General features: G+C 33.4%; 1 protein-coding gene across 1 annotated transcript; it reads left to right on the top strand.

Annotated features, from left to right (window-relative positions):
* Window positions 1-4,583: 4,583 nt before the first annotated feature.
* On the top strand, window positions 4,584-5,452 carry LOC136062879 (antimicrobial ginkbilobin-2-like protein). Its single transcript, XM_065762539.1, has one exon. The coding sequence runs from the start codon at window positions 4,627-4,629 to the stop codon at window positions 5,350-5,352; it is 726 nt and encodes a 241-aa protein (XP_065618611.1). The 5' UTR covers window positions 4,584-4,626; the 3' UTR covers window positions 5,353-5,452.
* Window positions 5,453-20,894: the final 15,442 nt, after the last annotated feature.

The raw sequence follows: 20,894 nt of genomic DNA, 5'->3' as shown, positions 1-20,894 counted from the left end.
TACAAGTCCCGAGGAAGAACCCCGTCCGTTGGATTAATAGCCTACCGTTGGATGCAAAGGACAAGTCGCCTCCTGGAGTAATTAATGTAGCGCTTTGGGAATATGGAAGACAGCGGTAGCAATGATGGAGCGCACGCATCTATACCTACACACATGCCAGGCCGAATCTTTGTCTATTTTCCAAGTTTTTACTCCGTGACAAGTCAAAATCCCATTTTTCCTCTTCGGACGCGAGAGAAAAATAGAGATTTTGAGGGGCTATTGTGGGGGGTCAAAATCCAGAGCTACTTAATGGGCCCGGGTACCATATTAAGAAGTATTATATTTCTGAGGAGCAACAGTTGGGTGGGGACGGCCCATCTGAAGGCAGGAAGCCCAGAAGTATGGAGGAATTACCGTCCGAAGAGGTCCCTACTGGTCTGAAGATGTTTTACTCCTCGGCCACAAATGGCCCTGACCAAACAAACGTGTGGAAGGTCCGAATAATCTTCCTAGCAATTCCAATGATAATGATAAGTCCTGGATAGGTCTGGAGATGATCAGAGCAAAAAATATCTAAAGGAAAAGCTGCTACCTCCGCATTTAATGCACTGCAACAGCTTTTCTGGCTGCATTTATATGGAGAAGACCCCTGAACAGTGCAACCTCAGCTACCGCCACTCACCAAGAACTAAAGCGAACACCTGACGTGACGTGCACTTGAGTGGATATGCAGATGAAGAACAGGTGGACGGTGGAGATGGTGGTAAAGGGTGCTATATAAAGAAGAAGGGTCCCTGATAGTAAGGAGAGAAAAAGAGAGAAAGAGAAGCTTTACTGTAGCTCTGAATGTTGTGATCATTGTTCACTTAGTAAAACATCTCTTCAGATATTCATTCATGGAGTTACTTAAGCATTATTTCATGTTATCATCATTGCAAGTAACCTAGCCAACCATTGTTTACTTCATAACTTGACAACCAAAACATTGAGCACCCAAAGAATTGTTTGAAGATTGACCTACTTTTTCTCTAGGTTTTTCAAAGTTATTAACCTTAGTGGGATCATTCTTCCTAAAGTTTCTAGGTTTAGCAGTGTTTGTACCTCTTGCCCTTCTATTTGTATTTCTCAGAAAGTTTCTTAAATTCTTGGCAAAGTAAGCTATCTCTGTAGCAAAGAGCTCATCATCAAATCCACCAGCCTCAACATCATCAACAGACTTAAGAGCCATTGATTTGGATTTGTTTGTTTTGGGTAAGTCAGACTCATAGGACTGAAGAGATCTTACAAGCTCATCAACAAGGATGAAGTCCACATCCTTGCTCTCAGTAATGACAGTCACTTTGGGTCTAAAGTCTTCAGTTAATGATCTAAGTATTTTCCTAACAATTTTAGGTTGATCATAGATTTCACCCAAATTAAAAGTAGAATTAACAATATCATTCAGTTTGGCATAAAATTCATCAAAGGATTCATCATCAGACATCCTAATGCTCTCAAACCTAGAAGTTAATTGCTGCAGTTTGTTTATCTTAACTGCCTTTGTGCCTTCATGCAAATTTGCTGGCTGTGCTACTAGGGGCAGCCAGCAAATTTGTTGTATTGAGGTAAGCATCTATTTTATGCAAGCCTTATTGATATCGTTGGACACATTTTTGATTAAGGAACCTTCATTAATAACAGTGACTTAGGAATAGAAGTTATCATGGAAGTGTATTTTAGACTTGCATTATTTCTACTAGATTGTGAAACGGATCCTCATATATGAACGTGGAGTAACCTCACATCCTTTATAGGTTAATCACTTAAGATGTCCTAGGGTGGTGTTTAGATGGTCTATGTGCACTTATATATATATAGGTATCACAGATCTTAGCTTTAAGGGATTTGTTATTTGGGATTTATGCAGCTTAATTAGTAGTGCTGCTGACATATTGAACCTGGTAATCTATAACATGGTTTCGAGTTCCTAAATTTTTGTCAATACATGCTATAGAATACTAAGTCCTACAGTTTGAGATTTTATGAAAGCTATATATTTATTTTGGGTTAATATAATCTACAAGCATGTGATTTATTTGGAAGCCAACTTGTACTGGGAGAATTAAATAACATAGAGATTCACATATTCGGCTCATTAGAATTGTTTACTAGGTATTGATTTTGGAGTACTTGATAAAGCAATTGAGTACTAGATAGCTATAGTTTCAGAATAAGTAGTGAGATATGAAATTTAAGAGTGAAATTTATATTTTGTTGCTGCCTTAGTGTATCCAATCTTATTGAGTCGTCTTGTGCTTATATTAGGTTCTAGTTGATACTGTTTCTGACAGTTGAGGTGAAGCTTTGTTTAACAACTAGAGGTAAGTGGACTTTAGAACATGACGTCTCTCAAGACGTGTATATTTATATATTTTTTGGTAAAAATATATATATATATATATATACATATAATTGCAAAAGTGAAGTTTCCAAAAACTTATACCATTGTCAATGCTATTACATACCTAAATTTTATTGTTTCTTGTATATTATTATGAAATTGTACATGTCAAGAATGTTTTCAAACAGTCAGTTAGACAGTCTGCAACCTTTGCCAACACAGGGTTAAGTGTTGGCCTTCGGCCGATGTAGTGTTATTGTGGTGTGGTGCAGTGTTATTGTTCGCTCTTCGGAGCCAGTGTTGTCTCTTTGAGGTTAGTGTTATTGTTCCCTATGGGAATTACCCACCGAGTGTTTAGCAGCTTATGTCTTTGTCTGGCTAATGTTTAATGTTTTCATATCAAACTACTGTTATACTGTTATATTGTTATTGATCTTTATAAGTGGCAAAATTGTTTATCGTTATAATATATTGTTTCTACCTATTTAGCGTAATTTTTACTAACTAAAGTGATTATTATTTTATTGAATGATTTCAGCGTTATAGTTAAATGTTTTATTCTTGACAATTTTACAAAGTGTATTATATTACTGTTAAAAATATTTGTGAATGTTTTGTAAAGCTTATATTTTATCAATGATACTAACGTTTTGTTTTGAAAGACATCCTCATGTTATGTAGTCTCTTATTGGGCTTCTAGCTCACCCCCCTTTTTCCACCCTTTCATATTAGAGCAGTGGTATGTCTTTTGGTGGTAGATCAGTGGAGCCTTAGATTGACGACTTCTTTTGGAGCTATGTTAGTAGGTGAACTATTTTAATATTTTTTTGGATAGTGAGTTTGACATTTGTGAAACTATTTGAGATTGTATTTGGAGACTTTATAGTTAAAGTTTTTGTTTTATGGATTTCATAGGAAAGATTTTGATGGATTGAAGTTTATTTGTGGATATTTAATTATGCTCTGTTCCATTATATTAGTGTTGATTATTTATAAGACAGGTTATGCATCTAAAACCTTGGTATGGGTTTGGGGCGTTACAATTATTGACACCAAAAAAAAAAATAATAATAAATAAATACATGAAATTTTACAATCTCTTTTTACAAGTTTTCATATTTTATAATCGTCTCATAACAATTTATTATCAATTGTTATTATCTATTGTTAACGTAGATGCAACCATCTTATTTTATTAAGTTTGTATAACATTTTCATTTTTATGTAATTATCATTATTTATTCGTTATTGTTTTTTTTTTCATAAATTATTGACATTATGTTAATTATTGACTCACATAACCACACTCATCCATACATAAATAATACATTTAACAATCACTAATTTTTCTATTTTTTTTCTTCGAATCTCTAGTTTTATAATAAAAAATTATTATAACATGATAACAATATACGCATGTAACAAATCCTCTATATTTCTTGGTTGTTAAATGATATAAAGTTATATTATATTTATAACATGTACACATTCACACTCTTTACAATTCACACAAATAACATTATATCTAAAAATTAAAAAATAATGCACACAATTAGTATCAAACACACACACACACACGCCCTCTCTCTCTCTCTCTCTCTCTCTCATATATACAATATAAATTTATAATAAAGAGAGACATTCAGAACTCACAAACACTCACATTTTACTTTTAGAGTCAGAGATACATAGAAAGGCAAATAGAGAATAGAGATGAGATGAGATTGATGAGAGAGAGGGAGACTGATTTGTGTTGTTAATTAGTTTTGGTATGAGTTGATCTATGTTGTTTGAATTTGGGCATTGATTTGTGATCAAGTTGTGCAAAAATATTTTCAAGGGTAATTAAATTAATAAAATAATATTTTATATATAAATTTTTTATTTTCAAGTCAGTGGGTTCTTTTGAACATAATAAAAAAAATATTTTATATATATAATTTTTTTTTTCAATTCAGGGGTTCAACCCCCCCTGAATTACAAGTTCTAGTTTCCTTAGGACTTTCAGGAGTTAATTAATATAAAAGCGCCAGGAAAAGATTTTGTGCGAGATTATTGACTACACGCTCCAGCACGTTCAAAGTCTGAGTGCGATTTTGAGAGGTTTATTAATCAAAAGGATTAGGACAGAGATGAGGTTGCCAATAAGAATAAAGTCAGCATTTTCTACTCATACTTGGCCAAAACTTGAAAAGTCTCGTCTATTTATAGAGTTCTTGGAGAGAATTACACACCCACAAAACCAACCTTCAATTTCATTCAACATGTTGTGCTCAAAATATTTTTCTGTCAGCTTTCTATTACTCAGCCTCTCCCTCTATGCAGTCAATTGTGCTGACCCATTATACCATTTTTGTTTTAGCCCGGAAAACTACACTGCCAATAGCCCTTATGGTTCAAACTTGAATGGCTTGCTTAAACTATTGTCCACCAAAGTTCCTTCAAAAGGGTTTGGTCTCAGCTCAACTGGGCAAGGCCAAGCTCAAGCAAATGGTTTAGCCCTATGCCGAGGTGATGTCTCAAAAACAAACTGTAAGACCTGTGTCATTGATGCAGGCAAAGAGCTTGGTAATCGTTGTCCTTATAAAAAAGGAGCGATAATTTGGTATGATAACTGTCTTTTAAAGTACTCGAACATAGATTTCTTTGGAGAAATCGATAACAAAAATAAGTTCTACATGTGGAACGTCGAAGATGTAGAAAATCCCACTTCATTCAATCCAAAAGTTAAGGATTTGTTAAGCAGGTTATCTAATAAAGCTTATGCCAATCCAAAATTCTATGCTACCGGGGACCTAAAGCTTGATTCATCAAGCAAACTATACGGTTTGGCTCAATGCACCAGGGACCTTTCAGGTCTTGATTGTAAGAAGTGTCTTGATACTGCGATTAGTGAACTTCCCAACTGTTGCGATGGAAAACGAGGTGGGCGAGTTGTTGGTGGCAGTTGTAACGTTAGATATGAACTTTACCCCTTTGTTGATGCCTAGACTGTTATGGTTTCCTATGTTTATGTATGAAACTGTGTAATGTAATATGTTTAAAAATAAATAAAATTGTCCAATGAGACAGCTTATCTTTGCTTCGTCACTTGTATAATTTTGGCCAATTGTAATCATTTGGTTGGATTTTCGGTACTTAGATGTTGAAATATTGCATGAGGCAGGGGTTTTGCTAAATATTGTTATTTAAAAATATTCGGCAAAATCCTTTTTAGAATTTTTGTTTAACCTTGGTTAAGTTATTTTTGTGTAAAGCCATATCTCTACCACGGGAGGGACGATAACTAAAAGGGAAAAATGGTTCAAACTAAAATCAAATATGTGTGACAAATTGACAATTAATATATAATAGAAGGCTCTTTTATTGTGGTACTTTAGGTTAAGTAACATGTTTGAGCGCTCAAACATATTACCTAAGCTTAGTGAGAAAGTGTAATTAAAGTTTGTGAACGTTTAGCAATTCATTTTTCACACACACATATATTCATGTATATACATACACACAAAAGAGCATATTAATTACGCCAAAAGAAATGCATACTTTCCAAGAAATCTAAAACAATCCTTATTGCAAGCCAAATTTCAAGTTTTCGCATTAAATACAAATCAATTAAAAATAAGAAAATAGATAATTAAATAAAGGTAAAATAAAGCCACCAATACTTGCTAGTTGGTAGGATGTGTTTAAGATGATCACAGGCTCGCTCCGATGGACCACAAAAGTAAGGTAAAATAAAAGTTATTTGAGAGTTAAATGTGATAAATCATAGACATATAGTAACAATTGTAGTAATAGTTGAAGTAATTAATTAAAAGTAAAAATAATATGAAGAGTGGCAATTTTATTTATGATATGAAAAAAAAAAAAAAACTTAAAAAAAAAAAGAGGACACTCGCCGGACACCGGAATCCGGCGAGTCGTACCCGTTCCGGTGTCCGACACGTGTCCGACACCGACACGACGCGAAAAATGGCGTGTCCGTGCAACCTAGGTTTTACATGTGGAACGTCGAAGATGTAGAAAATCCCACTTCATTCAATCCAAAAGTTAAGGATTTGTTAAGCAGGTTATCTAATAAAGCTTATGCCAATCCAAAATTCTATGCTACCGGGGACCTAAAGCTTGATTCATCGAGCAAACTATATGGTTTGGCTCAATGCACCAGGGACCTTTCAGGTCTTGATTGTAAGAAGTGTCTTGATACTGCGATTAGTGAACTTCCCAACTGTTGCGATGGAAAACGAGGTGGGCGAGTTGTTGGTGGCAGTTGTAACGTTAGATATGAACTTTACCCCTTTGTTGATGACTAGACTGTTATGGTTTCCTACGTTTATGTATGAAACTGTGTAATGTAATACGTTTAAAAATAAATAAATTTGTCCAATGAGACAACTTATCTTTGCTTCGTTACTTGTATAATTTTGGCCAATCGTAATCATTTGGTTAGGTTTTTGGTACTTAGATGATGAAATTTTGCATGGGGGCCGGGGTTTTGCTAAATATTGTTATTAAAAAAAAAAAAAAAGGAGAATTTTACTGTTTTAAAAATATTCGGCAAAATCTTTAGAGTTTTTGTTTAACCTTGGTTTAGTTCTTTTTTGTGTAAAGCCATATCTCTACCACGGTAGGGATGATAACTAAAAGGGAAAAATGTTTCAAACTAAAATCAAATGTGTGTGACAAATTGACAATTAATATACAATAGAAGGCTCTTTGGTTGTGGTACTTTGAGTTAAGTGATGCATTTGATCTTGGTAAGAGAGTGTAATTAAAATGTATGTATAATTAGCGGTTCGTTTTTCACACGCGCGTGCGCGCACACACACATATATATACACAGACACACACACACTCTAAAGAGCAAATTAATTATGCCAAAAGAAATACATACTTTCCAAGAAATTTAAAACAATCCTTATTGCAAACAAAATTTTGAGTTTTCCCATTAAATACAAATCAAATAAAAATAAGAAAATAGATAATTAAAGAAAGGTAAAATAAAGCCTACGGTACTCACTAGTTGGTAGGACGCGTTTAAGATGATCACAAGCTCGCTCAAATGGACTACAATAGTAAGGCAAAATAAGAATTAGTTGAGAGTTAAATGTGATGAGTAATAGACATATGGTAACAATAGTAGTAATGGTTGAGGTAATTAATTAAAGGTAAAAATAATATGAATAGTGGAAATTTTATTTATGATACGAAAAAAATCACCTGAAAAAATTATTTTGTAGTGCAGATCTGGTTCTTTAAAATTCCCCATGAAGAAATTGAGAGGAGAAGAAAGGTGAAAATATGCATTTGTGTCTTAACCTTGATTTTTTGAATTTTGTTTTTTAGGTAAATGATTTTTTGAATCTGAAGTTTGTATTAGAAAAAAAAAAAAATTGATGAAAAGTGGTGGCTATTTTTTTAAGTTGTAATTTGGATTTAAAAAAAAAAAAAAAAAAAAAAAGCTCGGGCTAAGAATAATGGTTTTTTTTTTTAATTACTCTTAACTCAACGAGACAAATTGGGTTTATTTTTGATAGAATTGAACGTGCATAAAAAAAAAATGAGAGAGAGAGAGAGAGAGAGATAGAAGGATTTTATAAGTAGCCTAAAATTTAGGATTTTAAAACTTAATAAAATTACTTAGATAAGTGGAAAAGTGCATGGATAACTGGATATTCTTTTAACTACATGGGATCCCATAAACTCATGAAAATAAATGAATAAATAAAAACTACACGGGATGATATATATATATAGGATGAGGATAAAAGCTTCTTCTTTTTTAATAAATAAAACTCTAAGTTAGCTTTAAGCCTTTAACTTGACGTGGTATTTAATTTTTAATATAATCTATAATAAATGTTTTTTAATATAGGAAAGAAAAAAAATGAAAGAGATTTTAAACATGCAAAATATGTTAGAAGGAAAAAAAGAAAAAGAAAAATAGGTTACCATATAGTGGGGTTATTTTGTAGCACTGGGGTGTTTATCTTGTGCTTTTTTTTTTTTTTAAGGAAAAAAAAAGTAGAATTGTTTTAAAGACATGAGCTACTAGGAGATTGGTCAAATTTTGTAGGTAGTGATTTAGGTGAGTTACAAATATGTTTTTACTGAATTGCCCCTAAATTTTGTCTTTACTTAAACTTAGGGCTGTTGGGGTACTTTTGAACCAACAAAATGTCTATTCCAAATATGGGACACCCATTGAATAGTAGTATAGATTATGATGTATTAATTTTTATTATTTACCTAGTCACAGACCTTGCGTGTTGCGCGTGATAATATTTTTAGAGTAGTCTCACTATTATATATATATATATATATATATTTCAATTTGGAATAATTTAATAAATAGTAATATAATTCATAATCATATTTTCATTTGTTATAATGACAATTACAAATGTAATATATATATATATAATTTCTGTCTTACCAACATCAAAACAATACAAATTTTCTTAGGAATTCAAAAAGTAAGTTAGTGAAAATATTAATGTTTTAATAAAAGTAATTTGTAGTATTTTGTGTATCGTCAAAATGTATATAAATTTTGGAAACTATTCTTTTAGTTTTAAACAAACTTTCTCAAACCCAATTTTTTCTATCGTACAATCAAAAACACCGAGAAATTTAACTAAAAAAAATTAATAAAACTCATAAAACTACAGTTTAAAATAAAAAATTTTAAAAAAAAAAGGGAGAAATAAAAGATTGTAACCATTTTCCTTTATTAAAAAAAAAAAAAAAAGTGTACAAATCCAAAGGAAGAAAAAGGTAGAGAAATTTATTTTGAAAAAGAATTATTGTGTAAATGCTATCATAATCTAATATAACTTCTAGTCCTATGTGAAAAATAAATAGATAAATAAATAATTTTAAACAAAAATTTGAATTTGTTTTCTTAAAATCTCAAAAAATACAATAATAAGATAAGGAAGATGAAGAATAGCATAAAATATTCGTAAACACTTAAAACAATTACTCAAGCATCTAAGAACATCATATAAAAAATACATAACAATTTTGAAAGTTCAAATAGCGTATAAAACACCAATGAACATTTAGATTTCCAAATACAAAATTACCAATACAAGCTTATAATCAAACAATATATGTATGGAATATAAAATATAAGCTATATCCAAATTGGTAACACACTCTAAATCATAATTAATTACAAACACAGCAGCAATTAAAAAGGTAAAGAGAAAGGAAAGAAAGATACAAATACAAAGATAACATGGCGATGTGTTATCGAAGAGGAAATCGAAGTACTTAGCGAAAAACCTCTCCGACACCCTCCAAGCAATCAATAATCTACTAGAGAATGAAGTTGGGATACATGAATAGCAGAAAACCCTTTAAGCCTAATCTACCCAGTGCACCTAAGCTCTCTAATCTTCTTGCTCCAATAAGGTTACGTCGAACCTTGTCTTCTCTAGCTTACCAGATCCCACAATAAGCCCATTACGTCAACCAAATAAATTGGTCCTTTCTGAACTGCTTCCCAAGCACCAAAACACCTTCTCATTGATATGAGTATGGTGAGATAAGGACTTGGCAAATGTACCTCTCAAGAATATGTCAATAGAGAGGGTGAGAGTAGAGGAATTTGGAGAATCAAGTGATGAAGATTGTGAATGAATCAATCTTGTTTTTTTCTAGGATTTCTCTCTGGAAACTGTCTACAATTCATGGGTATAAGTGTATTTATAGTAGGGTGTATGAGGAATGCGAAAAGTCATGTTTCAACCAAACAGGGCATTTTGGTGACTCAACCTCGTGACTGGAATGAGTTGCGAGTTTGAGTCATGAGCTAACTACCTAGCCAAATTGGAAGTTTTGTCCTCTAGTGCTCCAGCTTTCATGAACCTTCAGCTTTCTTGCATGCTTCACATGTGTGCCACCTTTGGGACTTACCAGTCACGAGATCCAGTCGCGAGGCTTTTCTTGAGTGCACACATCTTGAGTTTTCTTCACACTCTCTCACACACAACCCTCCACCTAAATACAAGGTATCTAATTGCTAAATTACAAGCAAACTTGGCATGAAATAAAGACAACACATTATTGAATAAATTCAACCTTACAAATTTACTATTAATTTGTTCAAAAACGTATTTTAAATAGTGAAAAGAAATTTCACAAAGCCCATTGTCTTCAATTGAACTAATTGTTCTTCATTAGTTTGCTCAAACAATTATGTAGTTTTCCAAATAAGCTAAAACCTGGCAACAACACAAAATATGACACATTACAATATGATTTTTTTTTCTATGTTAGATCAACAACACCATTCACTAAAAGTTTTTTGTGTTGTAAATAAAAAGAAAAAAAAAAATTGTTTCAAGGAACACATATGAATTAGTCAATAGTAAGATAATAAGCGTACAAACCTCTAGTTGGAGATAATGAGGTTTCTGATGATGAGTCTGGATGTGATGAGGATGGAAACTTCATTGTTTTCACTGCTACTACTGTAGTCAATGAAAGTATATCTGTTGAAAAGAACCCTTCTGATGGGGAACTTTCTGAGGATGCAGATCTTCAAGAGGCCTATAATAAACTTTGCAAAGTTGCTGCAAAAGATGCTATAAATGTTAAACTTGGCCTGAAAAAAATTGATTCCCTTGAGCTTGAAAAGAAAAATTTGCTTGTTAAATTATTTGATACTAATGATCTTTTGAACCATGTGAAATCTGAGAACATGCTCTTGCTTGATAAAGTTAAAACTTTGGAACATGATTTATTTGTTGCTAGATCTACTAGTTCTAAACTTGATCAAATGCTGAATGTTCAAAAGTATTCTTCTGACAAATCTGGTTTAGGTTTTGTAGAAAGCATCTTTGTGTCTGCACCTAATTCCACAAACTTTGTTCCTTCATCTTCTTCTGAACCTTCCGTGTGTGAGGTTGTGAGTGAAACTATCAAACCCCCTGTAAGTAAGGTTGCCAAACCTATAGAAGTTTCACCTCCTAGGAAGATTAGGGTTGATCTGAAAGAGTCTAAGGAGTCTACCCTTTCTAAAAACAAGATGCATGGTAAACCTGCTTGGGTTTGTCATTATTGTGGAAAGTCCGGACACATTCTTCCTAACTGTTACAAGCTTCAACATGCTAAGAAAGCAAACAAACCAAAAGTGTCTATGCCTCAAGCACAAGATCCTATGGCACTCATTGGTGAATTGATAAAGGCATTAAACCTTTATTCCAATCCTGGAGTTGGAAATCACTCGAATGTGAATAAGAACTCGAATGCTCATGGTACATCTAAATGGTTTTGGATGCAAAAGACTCGATCTAATTGAGTCTTTCTGACATGGTCCTTGTGATTCATTGCTCATTCCTCTATGACCATTGTTTTTTGGTATTTATGTTTTCGTGTTTTTTTTTTCTAGGACTTGCATTGCATTACATTCATGCATTTCATTCTAGGATTTATTTCTTTTCCCTTTTAAAATTATATAATGAAAAAAAGGAAAGCAAAAATATATTTGGCACTATTTTTCTTGGCTTTTGAAAACAAGGTTGGTCAATTTATTTACATATAACATGTCTTGTGCAACCTGTTTAGCTTTGATGAGCTTATTTATTGCACTTGACTAGTTGAAGCTTTGTAGTGCATGTTATGTGGGAAAGATGTTTATGGTGTTTATCACTTTGTCTTAATCTTGAAGTCACATGTTATTTGACTGTCAGACTTGATCCTTTTGAGAAATACATAAATAACAATCTCACCACTGTTCACTAGCCAATCATGAACACCTGAGTGCATATCATAAGATTTTGTACTCGAGAAAATGTAGCACATGCACAAAAAGAACATAAGGTATACCCTTGGTTAATTGCTTAATACTTAAAATTGATGTGTATTATTAGGCTTGATGTCATTTTACATAATTAAAATTGGTATGTACTATTAGGCTTGATGCCAATTCACATAATTATGAGGCAAAATTCAAGAAACTTACATGATTGCAAGTTTATGTTCTAGGAGATGTGGGAGTTATATGATGTAACTCTTTTAGTGGTAGTCCCTTTTAAATTATGTGTGATGAATTTTGTAGACTTTGTGATTGATTTCTATTCACATATCACCTCACATGTATCTCAAGTTTTTGCTAGTTCCACACACTATACAAGTTACTCTTTGCTAAACACTATACAAGTTATTGTGTGTGTTTTTGGTCTGACCAACCAAGTTTGAAAATACCTTGAGTATTATGCAAAACATTTTTTTGCTTGAGAACTTAAAGGGAGAATGACTGAAATTTTCTTTGGAGAAACTAGGATTAAAACTTGGGTTTTTGAAAAGACATTCCATCTCATACTCATGCATTTTGTTCATCAATTCTAATGCTTTGCAGTGTCTATGTCAAAAAGTGTTTGTTCTTTCAAAAACTGTGATTTTTCTCAAAATTTTGTGAAGCCTTTGCCTATTTCAGTCGATTCATTCTGTTTTTTGATCGATCGAAATTGTGATGAAAATGTACTTAAAAAGTTTTATAAGTCTTGGGTTTCTTTGATCGATCGAAAGTAATTTTCGATCAATCGAAGATCATGAATCAGGTTTTTTAAAAACTCAGCTTTGATTTGTTCAAATTACTTTTTCAAAAGGTTTTTCAAACCTTTTTCTCTCTCTCTGACTCGGTAAGGCCAAATCTTCAATTTTGTGTCATTTTCCTCCGAATCTTTTGCGAGGTTTTTGTCATCTCAAGCCGGTAAGACTATTTTACCCTTCCTTTTGAGTTTATTTTCATGTTTTCATGCATTATACATTCAAATTTTCGGACTATTCATTTTTGGGTGTTGCATTGTTTTTGATATACATGATTCTTGTTTTTGTGATTCACTGCTTATTGATTTATATTTATGAGTTATTCATTGATATATGTCTTTATTATGTGTTGTGTGAATCATACAAGAATGTTATACCTGTTTATTTACTATTTTCTGTTACACATGCATTTATGTGTTTGTTGAGTGTTTCAAGAATATACAGGTTGATTCAATTGAGCTGCTGTTGATGGATAGTAGTTAGGATTGAATTTTAGTGTTTATGAACATTATTTTTGTAAAGGGCTTTCTACTTTGTAAACTTTGAGCTTTTAATTTGTGTTTTGTCACGAATTGCCAAATGGGGAGTTTGTTAGGTTCTAAAGATTTAGGAATTTATGTATTTAGAATTCTAATGTGTAACGTTGGCAAACCATGATCAAAACATTGTGTTTAGTCTTGTTTAGGCTTGCTCAAAGTAGTGTATTTCATGTAAAGTTGGAATCGAGAGGCTGTAGATGCATTGGTGCATTTCAAACTGGCTCGATCGATTGAAAGAAAGACTTGATCAATCGAATCTCAGGCAAACTGCTTTTCTGCAGAATTTTCCAACTCAGCCCTAACTCATTAAACATTTTGGGTTTTCCATTTTTACCCTAGGTATAAAAGGCAAAACCCTAGCCACGTTTTTAAAGTTGCTCATGTTGTGTTGTTGCTCATACTTTTCTGTTTTGTGTAAATCTCTTGTGAGATCTAGAGGAGCTTTCCTTTACACAAAGCTCAGGGTTTTCAAGGTAGAGATAGTATCAAAATTTTGATAATCAACTCAGTTGCTGCCATTGGAGCTTAAAGAATAACAAGCGTGGGTGCTTGTAGCTAAATGGAGAATCCAAGAAAGAAGGAGTCCGTGGATTCGGAGCTTGCCTATGGTCATGTCAGTAAGTTGTACTAGTAGGTAGTATTAGGAAGTCAAGCGAGAAGCTTGTAAGTCCTTTTGTATGAACTTCGATTCTTTCGTATAGTGGATTCAGGTTTATCTTGAGGATAGCTAGGCCAAATCCTCCCCAGATTTTTACCGTGTGGTTTCCTAGGTGATCATATCATTGTATCTTTTATATTTCTGCTGCTTTATATTCTTGATATGATTTTGTGATTGTGTTAACCTAGATTTGCATAAATTGACTAAGTTAATCACTTAGCTAATTAACTAGGTCAATCTGGTTGGTTTAAGGGGTCTAAAACTGTTCAAGTGGTATTAGAGCGGGTAGCTTAGAATCCGTAATGTTGAGGTTGCTCATACTGCTTGGAAAATCCTCCAGACTGTGCATGAAGGCACAAAGGCAATTAAGATCAATAAATTGCAGCAATTAACTTCTAGATTTGAAAGCATCAGAATGTATGATGATGAATCTTTTTATGAATTCTATGCTAAATTGAATGATATTGTTAATTCTGCTTTTAATTTGGGTGAAATCTACAATCAACCTAAAATTGTTAGGAAAATTCTTAGATCTTTAACTGAAGATTTTAGACCTAAAGTGACTGCCATTACTGAGAGCAAGGATATGGACTACATCCCTGTTGTTGAGCTTGTAGGATCTTTTCAGTCCTATAAGTCTGACCTACCCAAAGCTACCAAATCCAAATCAATGGCTCTTAAGTCAATTGATGATATTAAGGTTGGTGGATTTGATAATGAGCTCTCTACTCTAGAGATTGCGTACCTTGCCAAGAACTTTAGAAACTTTCTTAGGAATAACAATAGAAAGGCAAAAGATACAAACATTGCTGAACATAGAAACTTTAGGAAGAATGATCCCACTAAGGTTAATAACTTTGAAAATCCTAGAGAAAAAGTTGGTCAATCTTCAAACAATTCTTTGGGTGCTCAGTGTTTTGGCTGTCAAGGGTATGGTCATGTTAAATCTGAATGTCCTACATTCTTGAGATCTAAGGGTAAAGCTATGGCTATAACTCTTAGTGATAATGAGGTTTCTGATGATGAGTCTGGATGTGACGAAGATGGAAACTTCATTGCTTTCATTACTACTGCTGTAGTCAACGAAAGTATATCTGTTGAAGAGAACCCTTCTGATAGGGAACTCTTTGAGGATGCAGAACTACAAGAGGCCTATAATAAAATTTGCAAAGTTGCTGCAAAGGATGCTATAAATATTGAACTTGGCCTAAAGAAAATTGAATCTCTTGAGCTTGAAAAGAAAAATTTGCTTGTGAAATTGTTTGATACTAATGATCTTTTGAACAATGTGAAATCTGAGTATATGCTCTTGCTTGATAAAATTAAAACTTTGGAACATGATTTATCTATTGCTAGATCTGTTAGTTCTAAATTTGATCAAATGCTGAATGTTCAAAAGTATCCTTCTGACAAATCTAGTTTAGGATATGTTAAACGCATCTCTGTGTCTGCACCTACTTTCACGAACTTTGTTCCTTCATCTTCTTTTGAACCTTTCGTGAGTGAGGTTGTGACTGAAACTGTTAAACCCCCTGTAAGTGAGGTTGTCAAACCTATAGAAGTTCCACCTCCTAGGAAGATTAGGGTTGATCTGAAAGAGTTTAAACCTAAGGAGTCTACCCTTTCTAAGGACAAGATGCATGGTAAACCTACTTGGGTTTGTCATTATTATGGAAAGTCTAGACACATTCATCCTAACTGTTACAAGTTTCAAGCTGCTAAGAAAGCAAACAAACCAAAAGTGCCTGTGCCTCAAGCACAAGATCCTATGGCACTCATTGGTGAATTGGTAAAGGCGTTGAACCTTTATTCCAATCTTAGAATTGGAAATCACTCGAATGTGAATAAGAACTTCAATGCTCATGGTGCATCTAAATGGTTTTGGATGCAAAAGTCTCGATCTAATTGAGTCTTTATGACATGGTCCTTGTGCTTCATTGCTCATTTCTCTATCACCATTGTTCTTTGGTGTTTGTGTTTTTGTGTTTTTTTTCTAGGACTTGCATTGCATTACATTCATACATTTCATTCTAGGATTTATTTGTTTTCTCTTTTGAAAAAAAAAAAAAAAAAAAAAAAAAAAGGAAAGCAAAAATATGTTTGGCACTATTCTTCTTGGCTTTTGAAAACAATGTTAGTCAATTTATTTACACATAACATATCTTGTGTACCTTGTTTAGCTTTAATGAGCTTATTTATTACACTTGACTAGTTGAAACTTTATAGTGCATGTTGTGTGGGAAAGATGTTTATGGTATTTATCACTTTGTCTCAATCTTGAAGTCACATGTTATTTGACTGTCGGACTTGATCCTTTTGAGAAATACATAAATAACCATCTCACCACTGTTCACTAGCCAATTATGAACACCTTAGTGCATATCATAAGATTTTGTGCTCGAGAAAGTGTAACACATGCACAAAAAGAATATAAGGTGTAGCCTCGGTTAATTGCTTAATACTTAAAATTGGTGTGTACTATTAGGCTTAATGCCATTTCACATAATTAAAATTGGTGTGTACTATTAGGCTTGATGCTAATTCACATAATTATAAGGCAAAATTCAAGAAACTAACATGATTGCAAGCTTATGTTCTAGGAGATGTAAGAGTTATATGATGTAACTCTTTTGGTAATAGTCTCTTTTAAATTCTGTGTGATAAATTTTGTAAACTTTGTGATTGACTTCTATTCACATATCACCTCACATGTATCTCAAGTTTATGCTAGTTGCACATACTACATAAGTTACTCTTTGCTAAACATTGTACATGTTATTGTGTGTGTTTTTGGTCTGACCAACCAAGTTTGAAAATACCTTAAGTATTATGCAAAACATTTTTTTTGCTCGAGAACTTAAAGGGAGAATAGCTGAAATTTTCTTTGGAGAAATTGGGATTAAAAGTTGGGTTTTTGAAAAGGCATTCCATCTCATACTTATGCATTTTGTTCATCAATTCTAATGCTTTGAGGAGTCTGTGTTAAAAAGTGTTTGTTCTTTCAAAAACTGTGATTTTTCTCAAAAAATTTTGTGAAGCCTCTGACTGTTTCGATCAATCTATTATGTTTTTCGATCGATCGAAATTGTGATGAAAATGTACTTAAAAAGTTTTATAAGTCTCGGGTTTCTTTGATCGATCAAAAGTAATTTTTGATCAATCGAAGATCATGAATCAGGTTTTTGAAAAAAACTCGGCTTTGAGTTGTTCAAATCACTTTTTCAAAAAGTTTTCAAACCTTTTTCTCTCTCTCCAACTTGACAAGGCTAAATCTTCGATTTTTTGTCGTTTTCCTCCGAATCTTTTGCGAGGTTTTTGTCATCTCAAGCCAGCAAGACCATTTTGCCCTTTCTTTTGAGTTTATTCTCATGTTTTCATGCATTTGTCATGCATTATACATTCAAATTTTCATACTATTCATTTTTGGGATTTTTAATGATTCAAGCCCTATCTTGTGAAATTGATCAATGGGATTTTGTAGGGCATGATATAAACATGATATTGATGGTTTAATTTGATCAATTTTGGTTTTTGAGAAAATTTAAAATTCTAGGGCTTGTATTGAATCCGAATTGGAGATTTTGTTCAATTAGGTAGAAATTGATAAAATTGGCTTGTTGTTTTGATGTGATTAGGCATTATAATCTATGTGTTATGTTATGTAATGCTCAATTCATCAAATCTGTTTCAAAACATTCAAGTGGGTTTTCAAATTTTTAGGGTTTTTGGTAGAAACTCTATGCTCAAGTCAATTTTGTGCAATTGAACTTAATTTGAACTTTGTTTACTACATTAGTACATGCATCATGACATTGTAATTGTTCATGCTTCATATATATTTTTGGTCTCTATCGTTTTGTGCTAACTTGTAGTTTGCCATTGGTTTTTATGTTATTTTGGTTTTCTCTTTGTGTCTGTGTCCTTTTCTTAGCACTATGCCTAGGAAGACTAGGACTCGTAAGTCTATTCCCTCACCTACTCCTTTCCCTCCCTCCTTTGACCAAGAGAAGTTTCCGAGTGAAAAAAACCAAGAGTTTTTTAAGAAGATGAACCTTAGGAGAAAGATTTGGGTTGAGCATTCTGTTCTTTTAAATGAGCTTGATCTTGCCATTAGGGCAAATTTTGAGTGTCGGGGCTGATTACCTTTGCTGGATGTTTCTGATCCTCCTCTTCTAGCTACCTTGATTAGGGAGTTCTTTTCAAACATCTCTATCTGCATCTATGATTCCAACACTTTAGTAAAGAGTTGAATATGAGGCGTAGAATACACCATTACTCCTACGGCAGTGGCTGATGCTCTAAGGGTACCTTTAGTCTAGCACCCAATCTACCCTTATGATGAGTTTCATCTGTTGAGTGATGTCATGTCTTACATCACTGGGTCTTTTATCTAGTGGGGTTCTAATCCTAAGATCACCTCTGCTGAGCTATCTGAGTTGCGTTATATCTTCTTTAGGATAGCTTGTCATTCGATTGGCCCATTTCTCATCTACACACCATTTCTCTCAAGCAATGTGTCTTTTTGTATGCTCTTGTCACTGATGCTCCTATCAGTTTTCCCATTTGTTTCTTCGTTCTTTGAACAAAGTTTATAGGAGTTCATCTTCTTCTCATGCCCTTGTTCATCTTATTTTTATTCATAGGATTTTGCTTTATCTTGATCTGGGTGGTTTCCCTTCCTCTGAGCCCGTTCATATGATTGCTCCCATAAGTGCGTCTTTTCTTAGATAGAGGGCTGCTTATCTGCGAGCTGGCTCTAAACACCCTAGGTCTGAGCCTTCTGGTAGTGCACCTTCTCCTTCTTCTTCTACATGTCCTACTAGTGAGGATGTTCTTGATCCTGTTGGTGATGCTACTACTGCTGATGTTCCTCCACCTCCTTCGGATGACTTTGATATTCGTCGTACCTTGAAGACTGTCATGACCGTTCAGGCAGCTTATAGTCAGATTTTGGTGGACTTGCTTGATGAGATTCGTTCTCTATGAGCCGTCGTAGCACATCTTCATTCACCCTCTCTACCTCCTTTTGATGATGGCGTGTGATTGTCCTTTGGCATTCCGTCACAGAAAGGGGAAGTAGAGTTTTGACACTGTAAAGGAGATTTTGTAGTTAGGGGAAGAGTTTTTTTTTTTTTTTTTTTTTTTTTTTTTTTTTTTTTTTGAGGAGCTAGTGGAGATATTAGATGGTATCTATGTGCTTCACTTTGTATTTCATTGTTTTGGGGCTTTTCATGTTAGGGGGAGTAACTGTTTTTGGGTGTTACATTGTTTTCAATATACATAATTCTTGTTTTTGTTATTCACTTTCTTGTTTCTGTCACACATTCGTTTATGCCTTTATTGAGTGTTTCAGGAATATACAAGTTGATTCAATTGAGCTGCTGTTTACACTTGCAACTGATGGATAGTAGTTAGGATTAAATTTTAGTGTTTATGAGCATTATTTTTGTAAAGGATTTTTTACTTTGTAAACTTTGAGCTTTTAATTTCTTTTTTGTCACAGATTGCCAAATGGGGAGTTTGTTAGGTTCTAAAGATTTAGGAATTTATGTATTTAGAACTCTAATGTATAATGTTGGCAAACCATGATCAAAACACTATGTTTAGTCTTGTTTAGGCTTGCTCAAAGTAGTGTATTTCATGTAAAGTTGGAATCGAGAGGCTGCAGATGCATTGGTGCATTTCGGCCTAGCTCAATCCATCGAAAGAAAGACTCGATCGATCCAATCTCGGGCAGAATGCTTTTCTGCAGAATTTTCCAACTCAACCCTAACTCATTAAATGTTTTGGGTTTTCTGTTTTTACTCTAGGTATAAAAGGCAAAACTCTAGCCACGTTTTTAGAGTTGCTCCTGTTATGTTGTTGCTCATACTTTTCTGTTTTGTATAAATCTTTTGTGAGATCTAGAGGAGCTTTCCTTTATACAAAGTTTAGGGTTTTCAAGGTAGAGATAGTATCAACATCTTGATGATCAACTCAGTTGCTGCCATTGGAGGTTAAAGAATAACAAGCGTGGGTGCTCGTAGCTGATTGGAGAATCCAAGAAAGAAGGAGTCCGTGGATTTGGAGCTTGCACGTAGTCGTGTCAGTAAGTTCTACTGGTGGGTAGCATTAGGAAGTCAAGCTAGAGCTTGTAAGTCCTTTTGTATGAACTTCGATTCTTTCGCATAATGGATTCAAGTTTACCTTGAGGATAGCTAGGTCAAATCCTCCCCAAGTTTTTACCGTGTGGTTTCCTGGGTGATCATATCATTGTGTCTTTTATATATCTACTGCTTTATATTCCTGATATGATTGTGTGATTGTGTTAACTTAGATTTGCATAAATTGACTAAGTTAATCACTTAGCTAATTAACTTGGTTGGTTTAAGGGGTCTAAAACTGTTCAAGGTTGTATCTTTTCTACCATTAATAGTTAAGCAAGACTTGTGGATAGGCATAGAACGGAAGAGAGTTGCAAATTTATAGTAATAGAAAGAAAATAAGAAGATCCAAAATAAAGGAAGATAAATGGGCAAACTAATATTTAAATTTAAAACTGCCCAAGAGGAATATAAGTAGCCAACACTTTTGTTTTGAATTTCCATTGATTTATTATTTAGTTATAACATCAAAACTAAATTAGATGAATATGTAAAATTTAAATCGCCTCAAATGAATTTGAAAAGCTAAAACCGCCTAAAATAAATTTTTAAAGCTAAAATTGCCTTAAATGAATTTGTAAACTCAAATTTGTATTGTCAATATAGTAAAAAACTAAATTCAAAAAACAAAT

Source organism: Quercus suber, unplaced genomic scaffold (genome assembly GCF_002906115.3).
Source record: "Quercus suber isolate HL8 unplaced genomic scaffold, Cork oak 2.0 scaffold_462, whole genome shotgun sequence".
NCBI classification, from domain to species: Eukaryota; Viridiplantae; Streptophyta; class Magnoliopsida; order Fagales; family Fagaceae; genus Quercus; species Quercus suber.
This window is presented reverse-complemented; position numbering and strand designations above follow the sequence as displayed.